The 25,242-nt window shown below is 52.3% G+C and overlaps 2 protein-coding genes across 6 annotated transcripts in view; both read left to right on the top strand.

Annotated features, from left to right (window-relative positions):
- The window catches only part of VPS39 (VPS39 subunit of HOPS complex), a 47,945-nt gene extending 40,373 nt beyond the window's left edge, over positions 1-7,572 (top strand). For both annotated transcript variants that reach the window (XM_040492378.1, XM_040492377.1), the window contains 9 exons: positions 104-202; positions 1,036-1,153; positions 1,869-1,997; positions 2,641-2,743; positions 2,978-3,023; positions 3,900-4,049; positions 4,215-4,349; positions 4,612-4,703; positions 5,489-7,572. In XM_040492378.1, the coding sequence (XP_040348312.1) occupies positions 104-202; positions 1,036-1,153; positions 1,869-1,997; positions 2,641-2,743; positions 2,978-3,023; positions 3,900-4,049; positions 4,215-4,349; positions 4,612-4,703; positions 5,489-5,564 (948 nt within the window). In that variant the 3' untranslated portion in view covers positions 5,565-7,572. The remainder of the gene's footprint in view (positions 1-103; positions 203-1,035; positions 1,154-1,868; positions 1,998-2,640; positions 2,744-2,977; positions 3,024-3,899; positions 4,050-4,214; positions 4,350-4,611; positions 4,704-5,488) is intronic.
- Positions 7,573-9,425: 1,853 nt separating this feature from the next.
- PLA2G4F (phospholipase A2 group IVF) lies at positions 9,426-24,343 on the top strand. Of its 4 annotated transcripts, none has more exons than XM_040492379.1 (20): positions 9,426-9,643; positions 10,651-10,723; positions 11,319-11,455; positions 11,536-11,664; positions 12,115-12,155; positions 12,419-12,461; positions 12,940-13,006; positions 15,088-15,257; positions 15,389-15,502; positions 15,715-15,752; positions 15,993-16,128; positions 17,812-17,948; positions 18,220-18,442; positions 19,584-19,698; positions 19,924-20,061; positions 20,164-20,271; positions 21,723-21,917; positions 22,167-22,333; positions 23,136-23,322; positions 23,615-24,343. In XM_040492379.1, the coding sequence occupies exons 1-20, from the start codon at positions 9,533-9,535 to the stop codon at positions 23,833-23,835; spliced, it is 2,550 nt and encodes an 849-aa protein (XP_040348313.1). In that variant the 5' UTR covers positions 9,426-9,532; the 3' UTR covers positions 23,836-24,343. The 4 variants fall into 4 exon arrangements, with proteins under 4 accessions (XP_040348313.1, XP_040348314.1, XP_040348315.1 ...); XM_040492380.1 differs by lacking the exon at positions 23,615-24,343 and adding an exon at positions 23,423-23,589; XM_040492381.1 differs by lacking the exons at positions 10,651-10,723; positions 11,319-11,455.
- Positions 24,344-25,242: the final 899 nt, after the last annotated feature.

The raw sequence follows: 25,242 nt of genomic DNA, 5'->3' as shown, positions 1-25,242 counted from the left end.
TGTGTGTGTGTGTGTGTGTGTGTGTGTGTGTGTGTGTGTGTGTGTGTTTGGTGGCAATGCAGACAGATCGTTCCACCACTGGAACTCAGGTTTGTTCCCACAGATATTTACCGAAGATCTCCCAGAGGTAGAGTCCCTGCCACGAGACCGAGTGCTTGGCTTCTTGGTGGAGAATTTTAAGAGTCTGGCTATTCCTTATCTGGTAAGATCTTTTTTGGGCTGAACTAAAAACCTTTAGGGGCGCCTGGGTGGTGCAGTCGGTTAAGCGTCCGACTTCAGCCAGGTCACGATCTCACGGTCCCTGAGTTCGAGCCCCGCGTCGGGCTCTGGGCTGATGGCTCAGAGCCTGGAGCCTGTTTCCGATTCTGTGTCTCCCTCTCTCTGACCCTCCCCCGTTCATGCTCTGTCTCTCTCTGTCCCAAAAATAAATAAACGTTGAAAAAAAAAAAAATTAAAAAAAAAAAAAAAAACCTTTAAACATGGGATCCAGGACCACATGGGTTAGTTCTTGGGCAATTTAGATTGGGGCTTGTGTCACTTGGGATTGGTAAGAATGTAAGGAAGATGATTTCAGCATCCTCTGAAGAAAGAGATCTTGGTAGATGAAGCTGGAAATGTAATTTTTTGATGAGTGCCTTCTAAATCTAGGTAAAGTACAGAGGAATAAAAGAATGACGCTCGAGAAAAACTTCTCTAAGCCACTTTTGTACAGCCACTCAGCAGTGACCACAGGACAACCACATTGGTTTTAAGTACTAGAATGCAGCTGTTTAACCTTAACTCCGTGGGCTGATGTGAGAGTTTAGAGGATCATGGGACAAAATTAATAAAGGAGCTTAGATTGCCAATCAAGAAAATAATCTATGATGTTTGTAGGTTGTATTCTAAAACTTCCTGGTGGTTTTAAAAGAGCTATCGCTTAATTAGGGAACAATCTGGATGGGACCTGTTGGGCCTTACAAATGTGAGGGAGACTGGGTGAAGGAACTGGGTCACAGTGCAGAGGGTACCAGATTGACCTGTGTTTTGCCTCAGGAACATGTCATCCACGTTTGGGAGGAGACAGGCTCTCAGTTCCACAACTGCCTAATCCAGCTGTACTGTGAGAAGGTGCAAGGTCTGATGAAGGAGTATCTCCTGTCCTTCCCTGCAGGTACCAGTTCTCATAGGCAGCCAGTTGGTCCTGTGCTTTAGAAGTGACCTGGGGACCCAAGGGTGACATGTGGCATAGGGAAGCAGACCCCACTCTTCCCTGCAAGCCCAGATGGTGGGAAGTTCCTCAGGATCCAGGGAAGCTAAGTGATCCAGCAGGGGAGACTCAAGCCCTTGTCTGGATCTGGGCATCTCTGAGCATCACCCTTGTGGGTGGGGGAAGGAACAGGTTTGTCTGCAAGATGACAGCTGTGCCGATAAGAAACAGGTTTGCCTACAAGGGTGTTTGTGCAGCTTGTTTTTCTTTGTACCTCAAGCTGATGTTTTGGCGTCACGTAGAGACCATAAACAGAGAAGTCCACCTGGAACCCACTGTGGAAGCCCTTTCTGATTATTGTGGTGATATCATTCGTTTTTCTTGATGACCCTACATTGCTGCCCCATAGCATCCTTTCATATTGAGTTTGGTTTTCTTTAAAGGCAAAACTCCAGGGGTGCCTGGGTGGCGCAGTCGGTTAAGCGTCCGACTTCAGCCAGGTCACGATCTCGCGGTCCGTGAGTTCGAGCCCCGCATCAGGCTCTGGGCTGATGGTTCAGAGCCTGGAGCCTGTTTCCGATTCTGTGTCTCCCTCTCTCTCTGCCCCTCCCCCATTCATGCTCTGTCTCTCTCTGTCCCAAAAATAAATAAACGTTGAAAAAAAAAAAATTTAAAAAAGGCAAAACTCCAGTTCCTGCTGGAGAGGAAGAAGGTGAGCTGGGAGAATACCGACGGAAGCTCCTTATATTCTTGGAAATTTCTGGCTACTATGACCCAGGCCGGCTCATCTGTGACTTCCCTTTTGATGGTGAGTGTCTGCCTTATGGCCAGAAGCCATTCAGCAGAAGGCAAGGCAAAAACTCCTCTTCCCTTTTTCCCCAGTGCCCTAGTCTTCCCAAAATTTGGGCCTGGAAAAAACCACGTGTTTCAGGCCAGTGCTGCTGTTCTGTCCCATCTGAAGACTCACTTTTGTACCATGACTGAGAGGAGTCTCTTCTGGGTGTGAACCACTTGGTAATTGATGGCCAGGTTGAAACCTGTTTATTGCATCAGTACATGTTCTTGGTCAAGATCATTATTTAGCAATATTTGTGATCTGGCATAATTTGTCTGAAAAAGACATGTTTGTCTGATGTATAAGCTCCAGAAGAGCAGAGACCAAGTGTTAACTTTCTTTAGCTGGAGTGCTTGGCACATTGTCGGTGCTTACTTATCATGCACTTGGTCTCTTCCGGTGAGGGTTCTTAACCCATTTTAAAAGTGATCACAAAACAGATGGGATAAAGTACCTCTTAAAATATCTCCCTCCACCCTCTTTTAAATTTTAGCAGTTCTCCTTGACAAAATCCCAAGTAATAAAAATGTTGTCACCCATTTGTCTAACAGCTTAGCCCCTGGCCTGTGCTTACATGGTGTGGCGATGGCTACTTAACGCTGCTTCTTCCTCCCAGGCCTCTTAGAAGAGCGCGCACTGCTGCTGGGGCGCATGGGGAAGCATGAGCAAGCCCTCTTCATCTACGTCCACATCCTGAAGGACACAAAGATGGCTGAGGAGTACGTTGACCTTGCCACGTACCACCCAAGCTGTCTAACAGCTGGCCCCACAGAGAGAGGAGAGGCGGGAGAAGTTAAGAAGGCCACCTCCCCCCCCTCACCCCCCCCCCCCCCCCGCCTCCCATACTGGCCCCCGATTGTGGCGCCATCAGGAGGCTGCTCAGGAGGCAGCATTGATGACCTCTGTCTAGACATGGCTGCTCCGGCCTTGTCTCACCACTTTCTCCCTTGCAGGTACTGCCACAAGCATTATGACCAAAATAAAGATGGCAACAAAGATGTAAGTAGTGACCCTGGCCCCGGGAGCATGTGCGCTTTTCACTGTCCCTCAGAGTACACCTCACCCTCTCTCATTTGGCCATAGGTGACACTGGTGTGAATTGCTAAGATCACTGATTGGTTTTGCATGTGTTTATTGAGGAAGAGGCAGGGTGACCGTACATCCTGGTTTGCTTGGGATATTTTCTGGCTTATTGTCATCCACGTGATTATAAGTAGCGTCCCTGCCCCTTTACTTTCAAAAGAGTCCTAGCTTGTATGGTAAATTACGTCATCAGCCTGTTGAGAAGGAATAGCTAATGGTTGTGAATGCACTTGGATTTGTCAGTGTCTGGAAATACTTTTGATCGTCCTGCCTAGGGATATGGGGGTAACTGAAATCTAGGCGGTAGAGGCCAGAGTTGCTGCTAAACAGGGTGCTAAAATTCAACAAAGAATTATGCGGCTGCAAATCTTGAGTGCTAAGGTTGAGAAATCCTGCATTACTGGTACCAGTAGGAAATTATTACATCTCATCTCGGGTTCATCTTCTCTGCCAAAATGTGATAGGGGCTCAGCCTCAAACCCAGATTCCTTGGAGGGATCTTTTTTGAGTCATTTTGCAGTGTTGGCATTTTGTCAGTAGTGTAATGCTTAACAAATGTAAGGCATTTGAGTTTTGTCTCTCAGGAAAAATAGCCCTTAATTTATAACATCTGCTATTGACTGACTTTACCAAAATCTTTTTAAAATGTGAAAAATGATGAGTTTTAAGTGTCCCCTGTCAGCTATTACCACAGACTAACCCCTCTTACTTTTACATGTGGTCATGCTGGGGGGTTTCTGGGAGGCTTTCTGCCAGCCTGACGTATGTGGTTTGTACTTGTGTGAGACACAGGTGTATCTGTCCCTGCTCCGGATGTACCTGTCACCCCCCAGTGTTCACTGCCTGGGGCCAATCAAGCTGGAACTGCTGGAGCCACAAGCCAACCTCCAGGCTGCCCTGCAGGTCCTTGAGCTGCACCACAGCAAGCTGGACACCACTAAGGTCAGGAGTTCTTCTCGGGAAGATGGAGGGCACTTGGGGGAGCATTGAATGAGAGGAGAGGACAGAGAAATGGACTGGGATTCGAGAGCTCTGTGGCTTCAGACATTTCCTCAGGCTTACTCTTGTTCTGTTTCACCGTGTTCCCATCTCTGTTCCTGTCCCTAGGCCATCAACCTTCTCCCAGCAAACACTCAGATTAATGATATACGCATCTTTCTGGAAAAGGTCTTGGAAGAAAATGCACAAAAGAAACGGTTCAATCAAGTGCTCAAGAACCTTCTCCATGCGGAATTTCTGAGGGTATGAATTTTCCCAACTCTAAGGTGCAGCTATATTTTTAGTATGAGAGATAGTTACCACATAGCCCTGTAGACAAAAGCAGAGCTTTGTGTTGCTTTAACACTGTAGCTCAAACCGATACAATAACCGACTTGACATTTAGTTGCAAGTGTTGTAGTTAGAGGCCTCTGTGGGAGCTGGGAGGTGAGACCCAGCCAGCCTCTGCTTGGTGTTCTGTGTGCTGGAAGGTGGGGCTTCTCTCCCAGTCGCTCTGCTCTCCCAGGTCCAGGAAGAGAGGATTTTACACCAGCAGGTGAAGTGTATCATCACCGAGGAGAAGGTGTGCATGGTGTGTAAGAAGAAGATCGGGAACAGGTGAGCCTTCTTCACAGCTATGCAGTTTCAGCCTTGATAGTGGTCAGGCTCGGGACGGATTTCTGCCCTTTAACTGAGGGGGAGAGCATGGCTGCTGACTCTTGGCCATGGTTAGTTCTTGAGGCTCCAGAGAGCAGTCCATGTTGTGTTTTGCGGGTGGGCTTGAGGATTTAAAGACTTGAAATGGTACAGGGCTCTTGATTTTCTGCCTATAAAGCCCTTCCCTTCTGGCAACTGTGCGTTGTGATGTAGCCAGTGGGTGTGTGTGTGTTGTATGTGGGCAGAAAGTCCTTATCTTTTACGGATGTGCCTCTGCGGGAAGAAAAAGACTTGAGTAAAATCCTGAGCCATCACGTTGTGTTTCAAAGCATATATTCTAATCCATCCCCTTTCCTGCAAAGCATGGTGTTTTGTCCTTTTTCTTATGTGGGTGGAAGAATCCAAAAAGACCTTACTTCTGTCTTTTGTTAGAATTGGCCTGAAACTTGTTCTAATGAGCATTGTCACATCTGCATGAGCTGGTGCTGACTCAGGCCGGTGTCCTGCTCCATCTGCCCCATTTTGCACATTGATGACTTAATAAGAAATACTCCCATGCCTTCAAACTGCATGGAGCTCATCCTCTGTTTGGTTATGTGACAGAGATGGTGGCTATGTAAATCCAGAAGACCCTCAGGGTGGGCCATTCCTCGTGGTTAGGGCGGGCTGCTTCTGGGGTCGCATATGGGTAAGGCGCCTTCTCTTAGAGGTGGTCCTCACTCCTGAGTGGCTTTCCCTCCCTACAGTGCATTTGCGAGATACCCCAATGGCGTGGTCGTGCACTACTTCTGTTCCAAAGAGGTAAACCCAGCTGACACCTGAGCCCAGCATGCCAGGAATTCTTCAGATGGACAGTTCAGCTATCCCAGAGAGGGGAAGGAGCACTGGCCTTAGAAATGAGGGGCTGCTTCCACCACCAGGTGTCTCCCCATTTGGACACTACTGGCTACCTTGAGTCCTGGCACATCTCTGAATTTATCAGACTTGTGGTCTGGTGTTACCAGCTTTTTGATAGAAAAAAGAGATTAGCTATACCTTATATACCATTATGTTGCAGGCAGTTGCAGAGAATTTACTACCTGCTTGGATGGGAGGAGGTGACGAAGGGCAGTGTCCTGCCTTTGTACACCAATCACCTGATCAAGGAAAGTGTCTCAAGAGTCCGTAACCCTGAGATTGTTTATTCAGAGTTTTCTGTGAAGGCACATGCAGGACTTTGCATGGAGCCCCCTGCGCAGTTGGCCTGGGGTCTGGAAGGAGAGCAGTCCTAGGTTTCTTCTCACTGCGCAGGCCGGACACTGGCTCTCTAGGTGATGACAGTCATTTCTCCATAGTCACCACTCCGTCTGTCTCCCTGGGAGGCTCCCCACTCATCCCTTTATGTTTTTAGTCTCCGTTTCTTTCTCGCTATTTATTTTCTTCCTTTATCTCCCTTCACTGCTCTACCCCAGCTTTGTCTCCCATTTTCCCGACACCGGGAATAACTAATATTTTAAACAAGGTAAAATGAGAAGCAAGAGGAGGTCTCAGTTTCCAGGATACACCGATAATTGATTGTCAGGTATATTGTAAATAGATCCTCCTTGGACTGAGAGCTCTATGCTTAGAGGCTTAGGAGAGGGTCATCCTCCGTCCATCAGGGCCAGGTGTGACGGTGGCCCTAAGGATGGCCTGTCATATCTCTTAAACATCTGAGGGGCCTCCTGCTCCTGGTTCACCCACCAGCCACCCAGGGCAGGTTGGTTTAGTCTGTGGGCTGAGAGCTTTGTGCCTTGGGCACCTTTCCCTTTGTAGCCAGTGCGGCCCGCTTACCTCTCACAGCTTGGCCTGGCAGTTGTCCTCTCCAGCTGGCTTGTTGTGGGTGGGTGGGTCTCTGCTACACACAGGACTGCTCACATCGGGAACTGACAGGGATGTGATGTCAGGCATGCTTGCGAGGTGCCCGGGGACAGCCAAGAGCGCTGCAGGAGGTGGCAGCAGCACATGGGTTTGTGAAGTCACTCCCTACCACATCCATGGAGGGGGCAGGGAGACTCCCCACCCCCGCGGGTATCCGAGACAGACAGGAGGAGTGTCTAGCATTGCAGGCAGACACACAGGGAGAGCAGCCCTGTGTCCTGTCCTCCGTGGGGTTTACAACGCACAGTCTTGTTGCTGCTGTGTTTTTAATGGTGATAAGGGTGGGTGATGGTGCCCAGCCCCGACAGTGTTTTAGTAGCCTGTCCTTGACATGCCACGGTTCTTTTTAACCCGCAGCACCGTGCCATTTTGGGCCTTTGTTGTAGGCTGACGTACTGGTGTAGTAGACTAGGCTCCTCCTGGGCACACTGTCCATGGAGGGTCCGCGGGGACAGAGTGCATGCCCTCGGCATCGTGCACGCAGATGGGGACTGCTCAGGTTTGGGAGACAGAGCAGCACTTCAGGAGAGTCAGGCCCAGCTGGCCGTGCCAGCCCATGAGAAGCAGTGCTGCCCTTGGACCTGTTTGCACCAGTTCGGAGGAGCTTCACCTGGAAGCAGCAGTGAAGTCATGAGGCCGGCCCTCCTCTGTGCAGCAGAAGCTCACCCCGCCATGCAGACCCAGTCTTCCTGGCTTGCTCTGTTTGTATCTTCCATTCCCACGACCTGTGTGGCACATGTGTTTGAAGCAATAGAATAAAGAATGCGTGTTTTCTTCCTTTGGAATATATAAACGATCCAGCTTTCCCAAACTCCACTTTTCCTTCCCTGGACCCTCTTTGCCCTCTGCGGAGATGTGGAGAAGGCTAGACATGAAACTCTGTAATGACTCTTGAGGATCTCATAATAAACATCATAAAGTAAGAAACCAACCTGTTTGGGTCTCTTTTCCACGCGTCCTATGATGGAGATAACAATGAGAAGATACTGATTTAGGTAAGAATTGAGAAGAATAAGCCAATTTGTGACAAAGAGAGAAAAGACAGTAGAACACCTGTGGCAACTGTGTGTCTCGATCTGTGCCGTCCAGCACAGCTAGTGTGGCTGTGGTGGCTGATGGTGTGACAGCACAGGTATAGAACATTTCTGACATCACCAAGTTGTGTTGGACACACAGGAACTCTAGCTAATCCCAGTTGTCTCCCCAGGCGCTTCACATATTAGGGCCTCATGGCCTCTTCCTGCAGCTCCTGCTGACCGGGAGAATCACGAAACATACACCCAAGGATGTTTGAGAAGTGGAGAAGGGTTGGTCCATTTTGGCCAGCTCCAAAAAGGCAGTTTGGTCTTTCTCTGTCCCCCTCTCTAGCCATCTCTGGTCATCCTGAGTGTTCTTTGAGAATGAAAAGCATCTGGAACTAAGAAGCATGGCTTTATTGAGGCACAGGACCTGTGACTCCCAGGAGAGAGTGTTGTACAGCCCAGAAAATACATCAGTCAGGAGACGGGACGCCAGACTGCCGTGTCCGCCCCAGCCAGCTCCGCGCCCTTTCTCATGTCCCTCTGGTGTGGATCCACGGGTGCCCTGCATGCTGTGCATGGATACCACCAACGGGGCGGCACTAAGGCATTTCTGAGACCTCAGCACAGGTCTTGGCTTCATGGCTCAAATTAAGCAGAAATAGGCCCTCCTGTTGGAGCCTGGCCAGTGGCAGTCATCCCCTTTTTTTCTGGGAGTTTCTGGTCTCAACTTGCCTACAGTGTTCGTTTTGGAATTGAATCACCTCTTTTTTGGATGTTGTTTTTTCAGTCTCCACCTCATGCCTTGGGGAGGAGAGTGGAGATGACTAAGTCTTGGTTGAAGAATAGAAATTATCTCCCATCATCAGCTCACTGCCCCAGAAATCTTTTCTTCTGGAAGCTGCCTGGATGGAAAAATACCACCTAGAGTGTCGTGGTCCACAGAAAAGGGGACATCACGTACCATCTGTAGCCTGAGGCTTATGGTGGTCAAAAGAGGACCCTCTGAACTAAAGCCTTATTTCTAGTAGCTTAAGGATAGGCAGACTTGTTTTAGCTGTCACTATTGATACCACCTGACTGTATCCCCATCTGTATACCCGGACCATCCAGGTATATCTACCCATTCAGGAAGAGGGCCCTGGCCAGAAGCTGCTGTGAATTTCCTCAGGATATGGATGGGTCCTCCTCACCTTTGGTTCCAGGGCCTAGTGCAGGTTTGGTTCACAGCAGACGGTCTGTGTTTGGAGAAAAAAAATGAGGGAGGCCACAAGAGATTAGAAACACCTTTGAGTCCAGATAAAACTGAACCGGAGATTTCCATGTTCCTGCTTAAGAAACATGGGGAAGGTGGGACTTGGAAGGCAGATGGTTTTAGGACTTCTTTCTACCTGGAGGAGCGGAGGCCCCGAGGCAGAACTTACTGGCTTCCATTCCCTGGGCTTGCTGCATCAGCATTGTCTAGAAGGCTTATTGGAAATATGAACACTTGGGTTCGACCCACACCCACTAAATCAAATCATCTAGGGGGTGAGACTCAGGTATCTATTTTCCATGAGCAGCTCAATAATAACCAGAGGCTGGGTTTGGGAGCCAGAGTACCAGTTCCTCATCCTCTTGGAGAGGGACTGAAGTGCCTCCTGCCTGAGGGAATTGGGCCCCAGCCACTTCCTGGAGCATATCAAACTCCACCTCCAGCCCCAGCAGGCCGCCCAACTCTGAGTCCTCGAGTCCTCCTGTGAGCAGCCAGCTCCACCCTCCCCACCTTGGTGTTACCGTCAGACCTGAGCTAGCAGTGAGTGGAGCCAGAGGAGAACAGAGTGGCTCTGGAAAGCAGGCAGGGCTTCCTGCTGAGAACTGGGCTGGCTGGCCATGCTCTGGGCGCTCTGGCCAAGGTGGCTGGCAGGCAAGGGGCTGCCCCTCCTGGGGGCAGTGCTGCTGCGGAAGAGAGACAAGAGGGGACCTCAGTGGAGGCAATGGAGGGTAAAGTACTTGATCTTCCCCCGGGCGTGTGGACTGCAGGAGTCCTGGGAGCTCAGTCCCCTCTGAAGACAGGCTAGCCCAGGGTTGGGTTTTGATCCGGGCTAGGACCAATTTGCTCTAGCCAACCTGGTGGAGCTTAAAGTGATTGGCCAAGACCTTGGCTTTTGGAAATAATTCCACCCCCACCCTCCCCAATTAGGAATGGAGAGTGAGGTCATGTGATACGTACAGCTGTTGGCTTTGCCCAGAATGCCCTAGCCTGGATGTAGAGTCCCTCAGGGGAAAGGAGGAAGGTGTTTGCTGGGATTTTGAGGGGCTAGCCTCACTCCCAGGAGGCTGCAGCCTGCTGTTATCTCTCTTTGGCCCAAGCTATTGTCTCCTTAGCGACTAGTCGGACCAGTCCAAGCTGGATGACACCTGGTTTCCCTTCACCTGCCTCCTCCTAGGAGGTGTGGCCTTTGTCAGTGAGCTAGTGGGTAGGATAGACTACAGCTTTCCCGTCTAATATTTAATCTAAGTACATCACTCCAGCTCTCCCTTAAGTTCCCAAGCTATAGCAGCAGCATGACAGGGAAGCTGCCAGTTTGTGGTACCTCATAACCATAATTAGTAACAATGGCCACATGTATGAAGCACTTATACCAGGCACTTTATACAACTTCTCATTTAAAACTCCCCACAACCCTGTGAGGTTGTAACCCCCCCGTTTATTGATGGGGAAAATGAAGCATGGGGAAATCCAGTAATTTGCCCAAGTCCATTCAGCTAGTCCCTAGTGGAATTTAGCTTTGAACCCAGCCTGAACTCATCACCAACATGCTGAACTCCCAATGCCAGGACCCTGCCAAGACCTCTCAGCTCCCAGGCACAGCGACATCAGTGACCTTGGGTCAGGCTCCTGCTCTGTGACTGGAAGGGGGAAGACTAAGCTGGGCATTACTGCAGGGAGGAGATCAGGCCCCCTACCCAGCTTCCTGGAACTGAGTTCCTGAGTTCTGTTGTTTCAGTGGGAAACCCACCCCTACTATGACCTCCAGGTGAAGGTGCTGAGGGCCAGAAATATCCAGGGCACAGATCTCTGTGAGTGACCCCCAATTCCACCCTTTCTTCTCTTCCTTTCCCTAGGGCCTCCCCAGAGCTCAGCAGGGGCTGGCCTGAAGTGTGTGTGTGTATCTGGAGTGGGGCAGAGGGGCTCGTGGTGACTGTGGAGGGAATCCATCCTGGTGAGGGAGCTCCGGGGCAGGCAGGAGGGGCTGGAGGGGAGACTTGTGCCGACCATGGACTCCTCTCTGACACTAGCAAGTGGAGCAGTGCCAGCCTGAGTGAGCATGTGAGGCCCACTGTTGCCAGAAATCATCTGCTCTCCAGCAGCTTTCCACACCAGTGCTCACAATGGAAGGGGAGTTCTTTGTCTGAATCAGGCTCTTTTAGGGAATTACTCAACTATCTGTGCTGCCACGTGGTCTTTTCAACTGGCCACTACAGGATTCAGTTGAATGGGTGGTGTAACTGGTTCATATGGAGTTAGGGACACCGGCTCTCCCCACGTCGCCCTGTCCCAAACAGGCAGCTTCTATTCTCCTTGGCTCCTTCCCCTCTGCCCCAGCCTTCCCCAGGCAACCTTTTCAGCAACAAGAGCTAGAGAGTGAGGACCCCTCCCTCACCCCACCTGCAGTGTCCAAAGCTGACTGCTACGTGGAACTGTGCCTGCCCACTGCGTCCCCTAGCCCTGCCCAGACAAGGATGGTGGCTAACTGCAGTGACCCTGAGTGGAACGAGACTTTCCACTACCAGATCCATGGTGCTGTGAAGGTGAGGGCCAGCAGAGGGAGAGGGCTGCCTATGTTCCTGCCCTATGTCAGGCTCCCACCTCTTGCCTGCCCTGTTTCCAGAATGTCCTGGAGCTCACCCTCTGTGATAAGGACATCCTGGGCAGTGACCAGCTCTCCCTGCTACTCTTTGATCTGAGGAGCCTCAAGCCTGGCCAACCCTACAGACACATCTTCCCACTCAACCACCAGGTGAGCCACCATACCTGTGCCAGCAATGAATTGAACTCAAGGAGAGGAAGTTGGGCACAGGACACCGAGGTGAGGGCTCCTGGTCAGCAAGGCCAGGCCTCCAAGACAGGCCTCTCTCTATCCTACACCACTAACCCTACAAACCCTACAAAGGTTCCCCTCAAATACATCTTCCCTGAGTGGAGCCAACATGTGAGCTCCTTGAGGGCAGAGCACTTTGTCTGTCTTAGTCACTGCTGAACCCTCAGTGTCTAGAACAGGGCCTGGAACACAGTTTTGAAGGCATGAAGCTTCTCATGAAGATGCTACTACTTGTCCTGTGCCCATGAAAAGCCACAACAACCGTCACCTCTTCTAGATCCTGGAGCTGAGCAGGGTAGGGGGCAGGGACAGTCTCTGATGCTTTCAGAGCTCTTTGCAAATGGATGCTTCCTTGCTTCATCCATGTAGGATTCACAGGAGCTGCAGGTGGAATTTGTTCTGGAGAACAGGTGAGTCCAGGTGGTGCCTATACCCTTCCATTTACACCAAGACTCCAGGACAGCTCCAGCTGTCAATCACCAGGACCTACGCTGGCCTGGCCTGTGGGGGAATGTCCTAGTCTAGTCACCCATTTGAGTGTTGGTGACAAACCCACTCTCACCGCCAAACCTGGCCATGATCCCCAGGCTCTTTCAGCTGCTTCAGTCACATATTATAGTAACAGCCATTTCAAGGGGAGCCAGATGTCCCATGAGCCCCTCATCCTTTGCAGCCAGGTGCCTGCGTCTGAAGTCATCACCAATGGAGTCCTGGTGGTGAGTAGGGAAGGCGAGCTTGGGGCTGCCCAGGGCTGGGGGGCATTGCAGACTCCACAATTGAGCCTATCATGCCCACTTGCCTGTGAAGGACACTCAAGCACTCCTGAGAGGGGAAATGTGCTAGGGAGGCATCTCCAGGGACCAGGGGCAAGAAGATATCTCACATCTGAGTGGACAGCTCAGAAGCCCACCATCCTACCTTGTGCACAGCACATCACGTACTTGGGCCCCTGGCTGCTGGGATTGCCAAAGGCATCACTATCAGAGCCCCTCTCCTCCTTCCCCTTTCCCACCAGGGCCACTTCCTCTGAATCCTGGGAAGGAGGCTGCTACAGAAGACTCCTACCCACAAGGCACAGGCCCTGGGAAGGTCGTTAACTGGGCCCTGCTCCAGAGACCCCTCCTTTCACCCTGGTTTGGGCCCTGTGCGGGGCCCTGTGAATGGGCGGCTCCCACAGGCCTCTGTCTTCCTCAGGCTCAGCCCTGTCTGAGAATCCAGGGGACCCTGAGGGAAGACGGGACAGCCCCACGTCGAGAGTATGGTGAGTCTGGTCCATGACCTTGGGTCTTGCCTTCTCTCCTAGGGGTTGGGCTGCTGATTTCAAGAAGGTGGGTCTGAGGTGGAAAGTTCTTAATGTTTTACCACTCAAAACTGACCAAGGATGGGACGGATTCGCCTCTGGAAGTAGTGAATTTCCTCTCCTTGGAAGTGTTCAAGCATAGAGGCTGTATTAGTCCAACTAGTGCTCTGCAAAAAGCAACCCTAAATCTCAATGGCAGACAACAGGAAGCATTTATTGAGCCCATGCATCATGATCTAGGCTGGGCTTGGCAGGAGGGACCTGGCTTTGTGCCATATGTCCCTCAACAACCTTCTGTGACTAGCAGACTTGTCATGTTCTGTTTTTGCTGTTGTTAATTTTTTTAATGTTTATTTATTTTTGAGAGAAAGAGAGTGAGTAGGAGAGGGGCAGAGAGAGAGGGAGACACAGAATCGGAAGCAGGCTCCAGGCTCTGAGCTGTCAGCACAGAGCCCAATGTGAGGCTCAAACTCACAAACCATGAGATCATGACTTGAGCTAAAGTCGGACACAACCGACTGAGCCACCCAGCAGCCCTGGACTGGTTGTGTTCTTAAGGCATCAGCAGATGTATGAGAGCAAGCCCAGATGAGCAGGTGGTTTTCAAGCCTTTGGTCACATCATAGTCAGTAACTAACATTTTGGCCTCTCAGTGGGAGGAAGTGAAGTCACATGACAAAGCATGGGCATTCCAGAAGTGAAGAACTGAGGCTACCGGTATAGTGTGCCACAGAGGGTAGCCACTCAGACGCAGAAGCAGAAGCGCAGCAGAGGCTGTGTGACAGCTAAGGTCTCTTCTGACACTGAGGGTCTGAGCCCATGGGATGAGTCCTGTCCAGAAAATGTCCAGCACTTACTCTGAGTCAGGCACTGTGCTCAGCATTTCACATGTCTTTTATCTTTTAATCCTTATAACAACCCTGGAAAATACAACTATATCCTCTTAATTTATGAAGCTCCAGCTCAAACAAGAAACTTACTTAAGGTCACACAGCCTGAGAGTGATAAGGCCAGGAACCAAACCCAGGTCTGTGACACTCCGGGGTCTATTATTTCTGACTCTGAACAACACATATCAATCTCCATCCATAAACCATGGTGTGAAAGAAGTATCAGTTTCCTTATTTTCTCTAATTCCCTCCCACCCAGGGTCATGTCATGTCTCCAGGTCTCATTTTAGTGCCAAGGAGGGTGTGTTGGGAGAAGAGTTTCATGTGGACCTCTGTTCCTGAGGCATCTGCCATTCTGGGCTTTCTGGGTGCCTGTTGCTCCCAAGTCATGTTTAGGGTCTGGGGCTCCTTTGTGAGGCTGCCTGGGGTCCCCCCTGTCTGAATGTCATGGACATTTCTCTCTGGGGTTTTTCCTCCTCCCGAGAAAGCTGCTAGGAACAGGGTGAGCCCACAGGCCTCCCTCTTTGCCTCCTTCTGGCCTGGGCTGGCTCTGCTCTGCTCCTCTGAGCCTCTACCCAGGAACCCACTCCTTCCTCTCACCTCTGCTGCACACCCTCTGTGTGCTCGCAAGGTCTTACACTTTGGAAACAAAGGGCCGAACAACTTATTGCCTATCTGTTTTTTTCCCTGGCCACAAACCTTCCCCAAGGTGATGAGCACAGAGCTTGAATGGAAGCAAAAGATGGGGAAACTACCAGTTGAAGATTGGTAATTAATGTAATAATGTATGATAATTATAACATTATAATTATTATAGAATTATATTTTATATAATTAATATCATGATCTCAAAATCATCAGCCTCATAAACTCTGGGCAAGGAGTCCTCTCCCTCCCTGCCCTTCCCCCTTCCCAAGGCATTGTGTGTTTCCTACCCTCCCCAGGTTCCCAGTTCTGACCAGGGCATGTTGTAGGACCCTGAGTGTCCTTCATGATGCCTTTGCTGTGGGCCACAGAACCACAGGGTGAGCAGAGTGATGAGTTGGCATCTCCAAAGAGGAAACAAAGGGGAGTTGCCATCCAGGTCGCTGCCACCATGAGCGACACACACCCCCGCACTCTCACCCCCTTACCTCGGCCCTCTGCTCCCAGGCTCTAGGCAGATTCAGCTGACAGTGCCCGGGGCCTATGAGAAGCCACAGTTCTTGCCCCTGCAACCTCCCATGGAGGGAGGCCTCCCAGCTACCTTCACCTTTCACGTGAACCCAGTGATCAGCTCCAGGCTGGATGTGGAGCTGGGGGAGAGGCTCACAGTCCTGCAAGTGAGTGAGCCCATAGTCTGGGAAGGGATGGATGATAGAATCAGTCCATCCTAGAGGGGCATCCTGGGGCCACCATGGAGGCATGTTTTCCTTCACCATGGTGGGTTCCTTGGGTGTTTTCTTCTCTACAGAGTGGTCCAAGTGCTGAGCTGGAGGCCCACACCAACAAGCTGGGTGAGGGGGGTATCCTGCTCTCCTCTCTGGCCCTAGGCCAAGAGGAACAGCGCTTTGTGGCCCTAGGGGAGGTAAGGCTCTGCCTGGGTGCCTGAGGGACCCCTGCTTGCTCTGTGACCACCAAAAGAAGGCTGGGGGAGGGGCCTCAGAGGGGGTCAAGTTCAGGCCAGCCTGGAGCTCAGCCACGATGTTCACATACGGGCCAGAGCTACCAGAGCAACAGGAGCTGTGGGTGGGAGAATCCACTCAGAGCACTCAGGGATGGGGCTATTGTCTCTTTCAGGGCCAGGAGGTGGTTCTGAGTATGAAGGCAGAAATGAGGTGAGGAAGGCTGACTTCAGGAGGAAGGCTCTTATGTTAGGCTGAATATGTAGGGGCTCTTTGCCCACTCAGCTCAGCCCGGTGGTGGAAGGCATCTCTGGTTCTGCTGAGGTCTTTCTAAGGGGTTCGATGGAATATGGGTCTGCTCCTGTGAAAAATGGGCTGGGCCCAAGGCTTTCCTCCAATGAACAGTCACCCAGTACCCGCCCCCTCCCCCCCCCCCCACTCCATCTCTGGCAGCTCTGGAGACCTTGACCTGCGTCTTGGTTTTGGCCTGTGTGATGGGGAACGGGAGTTTCTGGACAAGAGGAAGCAGATCGTGTCCAAGGCCCTGCAGCAGGTTCTGGGTTTGAGCCAGGCGCCTGACAGTGGCCAGGTATGAAATGGAGGAGCTGGACCCCAGGGTCACCAAGACCAAATCCAGCCTCTTCCCTTGAGAGTACTGTGTGGCCAAGTGGTTACAGGAAGCCTTGAGAAAGGGTGGGAAACAGAGGAGGAAGGGGCAGTCCTGCTTGCCAGAGCTGATAGGCAAAATCAGGAGAGTCAGGACCCTGTATGTAATGAGGGATGAACAGCCCTGGCCAAGGGAGGTATATGAGTCTCCTCGGGCTGCCACAACAGAACACCACAGACAAGGTGGCTTAAACAACAAACAGTTATTTTCTCACCTGGAGGCTGGAAGTTCAAGATTAAGGTGCCATCAGTGCTGGTTTCTGGTGAGGTTTCTCTTACTGACTTGTAGACAACTATGTTCTTGCTGTGTCCTCACACGGCCTTTCCACTGGACATGTACAGGGGATAAGGGGGGAATCTCTCTCTTCCCCTTCTTGCAAGGACACCGATACTATTAGATAAAGTCCCCACTGTTATGACCTTACATAACCTATATAACCACCTTATAGGCCCTTTCTACAAATATAGTCATACTGGAGCTTCGACATAAGGACTTGCAGGGGCAGGGGCACAATTCAGACCATAACAGTAGACAAAGGAATTTGGAAGTGGAGGGTCCACAGGAGCCGTGGCTGGGAAGCAGGAGGCAAGGCCACACCAAGGCAGAGAGCTATGGTAAATTGGGAATAAGTTGGTGGCTTTCTTCTGCTACAAGTGTACCCAGGAGTCAGAGGCTCTTCTGAATCCTGACAAGGTGAGCAAGACCGGACTGTTCATTTGGTAGTGACTGTTCTGTGCCAGATGTCCTCTCTGGAGGTAGAGGGTAAAGAGGGCAAAGATCTTGTTCTCAGGGAGCTCTGTGTCCTCCAGCGCTCTGAAGGGAGAGTGTCCTTGTGGGCACTGGCCAGGGAGCATTTCTTTCAAGATAGAAGAAAGGAGGCCAGGGAAAGGAACCAAAAGTCTGGGGGCAGAATGAGCTAAAGCTTCATGGAAAAGCTGAGCAGCCAGAAAGCTTCTAGTCTGACCCCACCAGGCACCTCTGATCCCAAAGAGACATCTGGGCACCGCTCACGTCTGGGGCAAGTCCAGGCTTTGGTGGTCTTCATCGCTTTAGCCCAATGGTTCTCAACTGGGGGTCATTTCATCCCTCCACCCCCCACCCAGAGGACATTTGTCTATGTCTAGAGACATGCTTTGTTGTTACCAGCAGGGCCGGGGGAGAGGATGCTATTGGCATCTACTGGGTAAAGGCCCAGAATGCTGCTAAGCATCCTCCAACATACAGGACAGCTCCTCACAACAAAGAGTTACCCAGTCCAAAATCATCAATTGTGTCAAGACTGAGAAACCCTGCTCCAACAGTTTTGGGTGAAATCCAGGATACCTTCCAGTTACATATAATCCCGAGACAATTGTCAACAGCCACCTCTAGAGTCATACTGCTTCAGTCTGATGGCCCATCACTTACTACCTGTACGATTGTGGGCACATTGTCCAACCTTCCTGTGCCTCCGTTTCCTAATCTGCAAAATGGGGATCCCACTGGGTTGCTTGTGAGGATTCAATGAGATTATACAGATAAGGCTCGTAGACAAATGTCTGACATTATAAGCAATAATTCATAAGCGACAGTGGTGGTCAATGTTATGATTATTTTTGTGCCCAGGTGCCTGTGGTGGCTGTGCTAGGTTCGGGAGGTGGAACCCGAGCCATGTCTTCCCTGTACGGCAGCCTGGCAGGGCTGCAGGAACTTGGCCTCCTGGACACTGTGACCTACCTGAGTGGGGTCTCTGGGTCTACCTGGTAAGTGAGGTGGGGTAGGATGCAGAGTAAAGGAGAGCCCTGAAGGGGAAGGAATGTGGCTGGTGATATAGGTGGAGTCCCTGAGGGCGTGCTGGGATCCTGCCTCCAAGGGGGTTAGGAGGGGCACTGAGTGCCCAGGCCTCCTTGAGTGGGTGGGGCAGGGCAGTAGGTTCAAGGGATGGAGAGGCAGGGTCACTCACCAACAGTTGCATTCCCTCTCTCCCCTTGCCGTGCTTGCTGCCCCACTGCCCCTAATTCCCTCTATGCCCAGGTGCATCTCCACACTCTACAAGGACCCAGCCTGGTCCCAGGTGGCCTTGCAGGGCCCCATTGAGCGTGCCCAGGCTCGGGTCTGCAGCAGTAAGATGGGGGCGATGTCCACGGAGCGCCTACAATACTATGCCCAGGAACTGGGGAGCCTGGAAAGCACTGGCCACAGAGTTTCCCTCATCGACATCTGGGGTCTCCTCATTGAATATTTCCTCTACCAGGAGGTAAGAGAAGAGCAGATAATAAATAAACACAGCTCCTTTCCACCCCTGCCCCGCCAACACTTACTTCTGCCTTAGGTGCTGAGGTAAGATCTAAGATTTGCAAAGAGGTCCCTTAGGTCTGAGCTCTCTGAGGACAAGAGGTGGATCCCTGAGTGGGCTGACACCACTTTGTCTTTCCTGGCTCCTCACCCCTGGGAGGGGAGAAGCTGGTCTGCAGTTCTCAAGTCCGTCTGCATATTAGAATCACCTGCACAGCGTTTATTAGAATCACCTGCACAGCGTTTCTTTCCTTTTTAAAAATGTCTTAAATGTTTCTTTATTTTTGAGAGAGAGAGAGGGAGGGAGGAAGGGAGGGGCAAGAGAGAGAGAGAGGGAGACACAGAATCCAAAGCAGGCTGCAGGCTCTGACCTGTCAGCACAGAGCCCCATGCCAGGCTCGAACCCATGAACCACGAAATCATGACCTGAGCAGAAGTCGGTCGCTCAACCGATTGAGCCACCCAGATGCCCCCCATCTGCACAGCTTTTCAAAAACACCCTTGCCTGGGCCCTACTTCCAGAGATACTGATTTGGGCTGGTCTGGGGTGAAGCCCTAGCACAGTGTGTTTTGAAAGCGTTCCAGCTGCCATGCTGCTCCTAGAATGCAGGCTGGGTATGAGCTGGGAGGTGAGAGTATTCAGAGCCCAGCAGGGTTCTCAGCCCTCGGAGTCTGGCCCACTCTGTGGCTCTCTGTTGTGGACGTCTATCACAAGTGGTTTCTCGTGTCTGAGGAAAGAATGCATATTTTCAAACGATTTACTTTTTAAAGAAAGTAAACTGGTTTTCAATTTTTTCTTTAAAAATGTCACTGACTCAAAAAAACAAATGTCACTGACTCCCTTGGGTTCCAATATGCTTTCTTGAATGGGAAACAAGTGGGGAGTGTTCCCAGTGCCCCTGGAATTGCACAAAACCCACAGGGGCCTTACCTTTGCTGCAGCCTAAAGCCTCGTCCTTAGAGAGCTGTCTCTAGAGCATTGGCCTTGACAGCCACAGTCCCTTGTGGGCCATGGCATCCTCTTCAGGGTATCAGGCCTCAAGCCATGAGGGTGGGAGGAAGGGGACCCCCAAAAGTCAAGTGCCTCCTTTCCTTCCTACCAGAAAAACCCTGCCAAGCTGTCTGACCAGCAGGAGGCCGTCAACCAGGGCCAGAACCCTTATCCTATCTACGCCAGCATCAATGTCCACACCAACATCAGCGGGGAAGACTTCGCAGGTGCCTGGGTGCAGGGACCTCGGAAGCACGTGGAGGCGATGGGTGGTAGGAAAGTGGGAGAGGCCAGAGCTATCAGTGTATAGATGGGAGCCTTGGAGCACAGTGGGCTTGCTGCCTCCTGCTCTTGGCAAGTGAGATTCCCACTCCTGTGCTCAGGTGTGAGGGGAAACCTTGGGGTCCTGGTGGAAGGCCCCTGGTGACATTCCCTTCACTCTGGATCCCCAGAATGGTGCGAATTCACACCCTATGAGGTCGGCTTCCCCAAGTACGGGGCTTATGTTCCCACTGAGCTCTTTGGCTCTGAGTTCTTCATGGGGCATCTGCTGCAGCCCCAGCCTGAGCCCCGGATCTGCTACCTGCAGGGTGAGTCTGGGCTGGAGGGCTGGGGCCAGGGCAGGGGCTGCGCCAGGCCCTGAGGTGGGCTGGAGGAGATGTGAGGGCCCAGGGCCTTGTCTTTCTGCTTAGGTGTGTGGGGCAGCGCCTTTGCAGCCAGCCTGGATGAGATCTTCCTGAAGACTGCCGGCTCGGGCCTCAGCTTCCTAGACTGCCACAGAGGGAGTGTAAACATCACAGGTGCGGGTAGACACCCTGACCTCCCCCTACTGCTCTTTCCAGCGTCGGGGCCCTGGTGGAGGCACAAAGGATGAGGGAGGGGATGGTGCAGGACTCAGCTGTCCCACTGCATTCAGAGAAGTCCTGAGGAAGTGACTTGTAGCTTAGGGTCTGTGGATGCCCAGAGATCTGCTGAGGCAGCGTGGCAGGGGGACCAGGGGAAGGAGGGGAAGGCCCACCTCAGAAAAGCCAGTGGGAGCTGTGAGTGCTCTATAGTAAGACTGCACCTTTGAATTCTCTGCTTGGGTTCCAGTTATGTCAACGCAGACCAGGACCACTGGGCATCTGGTGGATATCTGTCCACACACCTCAGGGCTCCTGTTTGGGCTGCTCCCTGCTGCACAGAACCTTTTCTACCTTTCTTCCCTGGATAACTTCTGCTCATCCCTTAAGATTCAGCTCTGACATCATTTTGTCAGGGGGCTTCTCTGTTCTACTGCACGCCCCAGCACCCAAGTTTCATAGGACTATGTGCACACCCCACCATTGTCCTTACCTTGGGGCATTAGTATGATTTATGATCTCTTTATGTGACTCTCCTCCTAAGTAGGCTATAAGCCCTGGAGGGGCCCAGCACGCAGTAACTGCTCAGCAGGTGATTTAATGGATGAAATTGTGATTGGAAGTTGTATATAAAACTTTGTTTTCTTTTTTTTTTAAAAAAAGGTTTTAGATTGTAGCAACTTCTTAAAAATTTATTTTTATGGGGCGCCTGGGTGGCGCAGTCGGTTAAGCGTCCGACTTCAGCCAGGTCACGATCTCGCGGTCCGGGAGTTCGAGCCCTGCGTCGGGCTCTGGGCTGATGGCTCAGAGCCTGGAGCCTGTTTCCGATTCTGTGTCTCCCTCTCTCTCTGCCCCTCCCCCGTTCATGCTCTGTCTCTCTCTGTCCCAAAAATAAATAAATGTTGAAAAAAAAAATTTAAAAAAAAAATTTTATTTATTTATTTGTTTATTTATTTATTTATTTATTTTGAGAGAGACAGAGAGAGAGGGAGGGGCACAGACAGGGAGAGAGAAAATCCCAAGCAGGCTCCACTCAGTACAGAGACCAATGCCAGGCTCGATCTCATGACCACAAAACCACAAGATTGTGACCTGCGTTGAAATTAAGTGTCGGACACTTAACCAACTGAGCCACCCAGGCGCCCCATACACAACTTTATTTTCACAGGGCATATAAATTATCACTTAACAAATACACTGTCATAGGCAACTTTCAAATATAGGGACGCTGAAAGAAAAGGCCATTTAAAAGAGGTTCTGGGAAGCAGTGGTCTGAGGCTTGGGAGGTGGGGTGAAGGAGGGGTGAATGTGGGGGGGAGATAGGAAGGGTCCCCTGGGCCATAAGGGCCACTGGAGAACAGACAGCAAGCACCCTTCTGACTGTATTTCACCCACGCGCTCCCATCTAGATGACTGCCAGAAGCTCCAGCTGCACGATCCCACACGTCTGAGGACCAGGCTCTTCACCCGCCAGGGGCCCTTCTCCCAGGCCGTGCTGGACATCTTTACTTCCCGCTTTACCTTCGCGGAGAACTGTAATTTCACCAGGGGCCTCTGCCTGCACAAAGACTATGTGGCTGGCCGGGAGTTCATGGCCTGGAAAGGTGGGTGCTGCTCTGGCTGGGGGGTCCCCCCGCTGCCTTTGCCTCCGGCTCACGGCTCACCTGGACCAGCACTGCCTTTGTTCCCGGAGGTTGGGCTATGGGCTCCTGCTGCCCAGGGGCTGATGGGGAAGGACTGGGATGTCTGCCAGGAGGCAGGGCCAGGGGCTGGGGTGGGAGACTCTGTTGCCATCAGAAGGGGAGGAGAGATCTCTACAGAGAGAGAAGAGTGAGCATTTGTCCCTATTGCAGATACGCACCCTGACGCCTTCCCCAACCAGCTCACTCCCATGCGGGACTGCCTGTGCCTGGTGGATGGGGGCTTTGCCATCAACTCTCCGTTCCCACTCAGCCTGCTGCCCCAGAGAGCGGTGGACCTCATTCTGTCCTTTGACTACTCCCTGGAGGCCCCTTTCGAGGTAAGGTGTGTGGTGGGGAGGAACTGAGGTTCTCTGCAGGGCGGCCTGGCTGGGCTTTGGGGATTGCCCTTCACGGAGGGCCTGGGTTCTAATCCAAGGGCGGGTACCTTGTGAAGACTTTTAGTGGCACTGGTCTCCCCAGCTGAAGGAGGGGGATTGCTGAGGCTATACGATGGAGGGGGAGGTGGGAGAAGAGGCCAAAGAAGGTCCTCAGAAGTCTCCCATACTGGTGAAGAGAAGGCTCCTGTTCTGGCCCCTGCCTGTCCTGATAGCATTCTTTGCTCCCATCTGGACTGGCGTCTGGGTCTGCCCTCCGTTAGTTACCATCAGGTCCCCTCGGGGAGTCTCTAGGGGCAGCTCCCTCAAACCCTGTGGGGTAGCCGATGGGTTCCATCATCTGGATGAGCTTTCTGGTCCCGCTGCTGGGCCAGCCCTTCTATCTTTGGCTTCCTCCTCCTAATCCTCCTGGGTCCAAGGAAAGCCTGGGATTAGATGATGAATAAAGCCTCTTCCCACGTGCCCTTCTGTAACCATTCAGTTTCCACCTGGTGACATTGAAATCAGCCCCTAAGAGGAAGCAGGGAGGAGCCAGAGAAGGGAAGGAGAGGAATGACACTGGGAACACTAATGATTGTCCTTAATCTCCACAACCCCCCACTAGAGTTAGTCTCTTTTTTATTATGTAAATAAAGAAATTGGCTGGGGAAGGTGATGTAGCCCACCTGCAGTCACTCAGCTAGTGGGCGGCCTATGTGAGTGCAGGCAGCCGGAGGCAGGGTCCAAAGCTGGCCTCCCTGCCCAGGTCTTACAGATGACAGAGAAGTACTGCCTGGACCGAGGCATCCCCTTCCCAAGTATCGAGGTGCTCCCCGAGGACTTGGAGGAACCCCGTGAGTGCTACCTGTTCGCCAAGGCCAAGGACCCCCGCTCTCCCATCGTGCTGCACTTTCCCCTCGTCAACCGTACCTTCTGCACACACCTGGCCCCAGGTGAGGGGCGGCCCTGGGCCGGGGTCTGGCTCACACAGCCCAGGGTGGTGGTGGGGTGCCGTTCTGACAGTGGATTTCCTGGACCCCATGCCTCTTGGAGGGCCCAGGTTGGCCACTGCTCCACACCTTCCAGGCCTCAGGATCCACACTGGCCCGGTTCCTCCTGATGGTAGAGAGAGCTGAAATGTGGGTCCTGCCAGATGTCCTAGGGCAAGGGGTGGGGGCTTCTGGGCTGGCCACTCCTAGCCACAGAGTGCCCCAGCCTGGCCTCTTTGCCACTTCTCACCTGTAGGTGTGGAGCGACAAACAGCCGAGGAGAAGGCCTACGGGGACTTTGTGGTCAATGGGGCAGACACTCCATATGGCATGATGAACTTCACCTATGAGCCTGAGGAGTTTGAGCGGCTGGTGGCTCTGAGTCGATACAATGTTCTGAACAATGTGGAGACCTTGCGGCATGCGCTCCAGCTGGCTCTGGAGCGAAGGCAGGCTGGGGGCAGGGCTGGAGGCTGAGTCAGGCTGGAGTCAGAGGGCTGTGAGAGGGGAGCAACTGTGGGCCCCAGACCAGGGCTTGGTACGGGGAGGAGTGGTAGACTCTGTGGGGTTTCTTCATACCAGGTTACAGGGACTGGCTCTAGGTCCTTCAGGCCTCAGAAAGCTCCTGCGGAACAGCAGCTTGGCTTTGGGGCTGCACCCTTCTCATATGTGTTTCTGGGAGACAAAGCGGGGGGATGTCTCCCCCAGGGGCTTTGGGGAGGAGGAGGGCACGAGTGAGCAGTGCTAATTTTACACTGGAGTATAGAGGGATGAGGCCACAGTCTAGCCCCAGGGCATGGCCCAAACCCAGAGGGACCTTAGGGGGCCCAGGTCTTCAGACCCTCACCAAGACTGGAAGCTGTGAAAGCAGGTTAAGCTGAGACCAAAAGCAGAGACTCCTCCGCCTAATCCACACTTCCTGCAAATGGCCGGGCTCCTGGATGCAGTGCTCAGTGCTATCAAGAATAAAGGGAGACCTCATGGATTGCCAGTCTGGATCACTAACTCCACCTTCCTGCCTGCCGACTCTCCTTCACCTCTGGCTTCCCCTGCCCCCTCACCTCACTGCTCACCACCCTTCTCTGCTCAGCCTCCTGAAGGCTGTGGGATGGCATCCTGGCTGGTGGGTATGCACACGTTTCCCTGCTAGTTACTGATGCTTTACTCTTTAAACTCGGACCACACTCTCTTGTCAGGTGTACAGCTGCCCCCTCCTGCAAATAGTCTCGCCATTCCCAGAAGCTCAATGGGTATGTCTAGAGCATGCATTTGTTTACCAGGGAGCAGAGTGAGTGTGTGGCTGCGTGGGTGTGCGTGTTGCTAGTGAGGGTGGGGCTGGCGAGCACCTGTCTGTGGGGCAGGGATGGGCAGGGTAGAGGGGCCTGGCTGGGAACTCAGAGGCCTGGATTCCTGCCTCTTTCACAGACATGTGCTATGATCTGGGCAAACTGCCCCTCTCTCTCCCTGTTTTTCATCTCTGTTGACCCACCTGGGACCTTCTGATAGCTGGAATCTCTTCACCATGGGCAGATTTCAGGTCTGTAGACAGGGGGTCCACCCTGACTAGGCATGATGTGGGGGCCTTCTGGCCGTTGGCCTCTGCAGCCTTGTTGTCCCCATGTCCTCCCTGCCCAGTGCTGAGCTGCCTGGGGCCCTTCAGTGGCCCTGATGCCATACTCACTTGGACACTTGCTCCTCCTACCCTCTCCTCCAGGAGTGCTTTCTTGGGCTGCAGCCTTCCCTCTCCACCCTCTCCAGGACCGAAGTCACAATTCCTTTTTTCGGTCAGGGACACCTATGTGAGGAAGGCTCACCCATCCTGACTCTGGGAAGAAAGCCCTCGTTCTGGCTCCTTGCTGGGAGAAAAGTGGTCCCAGCCTGTGC

Source organism: Herpailurus yagouaroundi, unplaced genomic scaffold, assembly GCF_014898765.1.
Source record: "Herpailurus yagouaroundi ecotype Mexico unplaced genomic scaffold, PumYag 184, whole genome shotgun sequence".
In the NCBI taxonomy this organism is placed as follows: Eukaryota; Metazoa; Chordata; class Mammalia; order Carnivora; family Felidae; genus Herpailurus; species Herpailurus yagouaroundi.
This window is presented reverse-complemented; position numbering and strand designations above follow the sequence as displayed.

What these genes read in the sequence shown, in the direction of transcription:
- PLA2G4F (XM_040492379.1), top strand. Translation starts at nt 9,533, where the DNA reads ATGCTCTGGGCGCTCTGGCCAAGGTGGCTGGCAGGCAAGGGGCTGCCC. An exon ending in CAGCGGGGAAGACTTCGCAG is followed by an intron (nt 19,699 to 19,923) that starts GTGCCTGGGTGC and finishes CTGGATCCCCAG; the next exon opens with AATGGTGCGAATTCACACCC. An exon ending in AGGGAGTGTAAACATCACAG is followed by an intron (nt 20,272 to 21,722) that starts GTGCGGGTAGAC and finishes GCTCCCATCTAG; the next exon opens with ATGACTGCCAGAAGCTCCAG.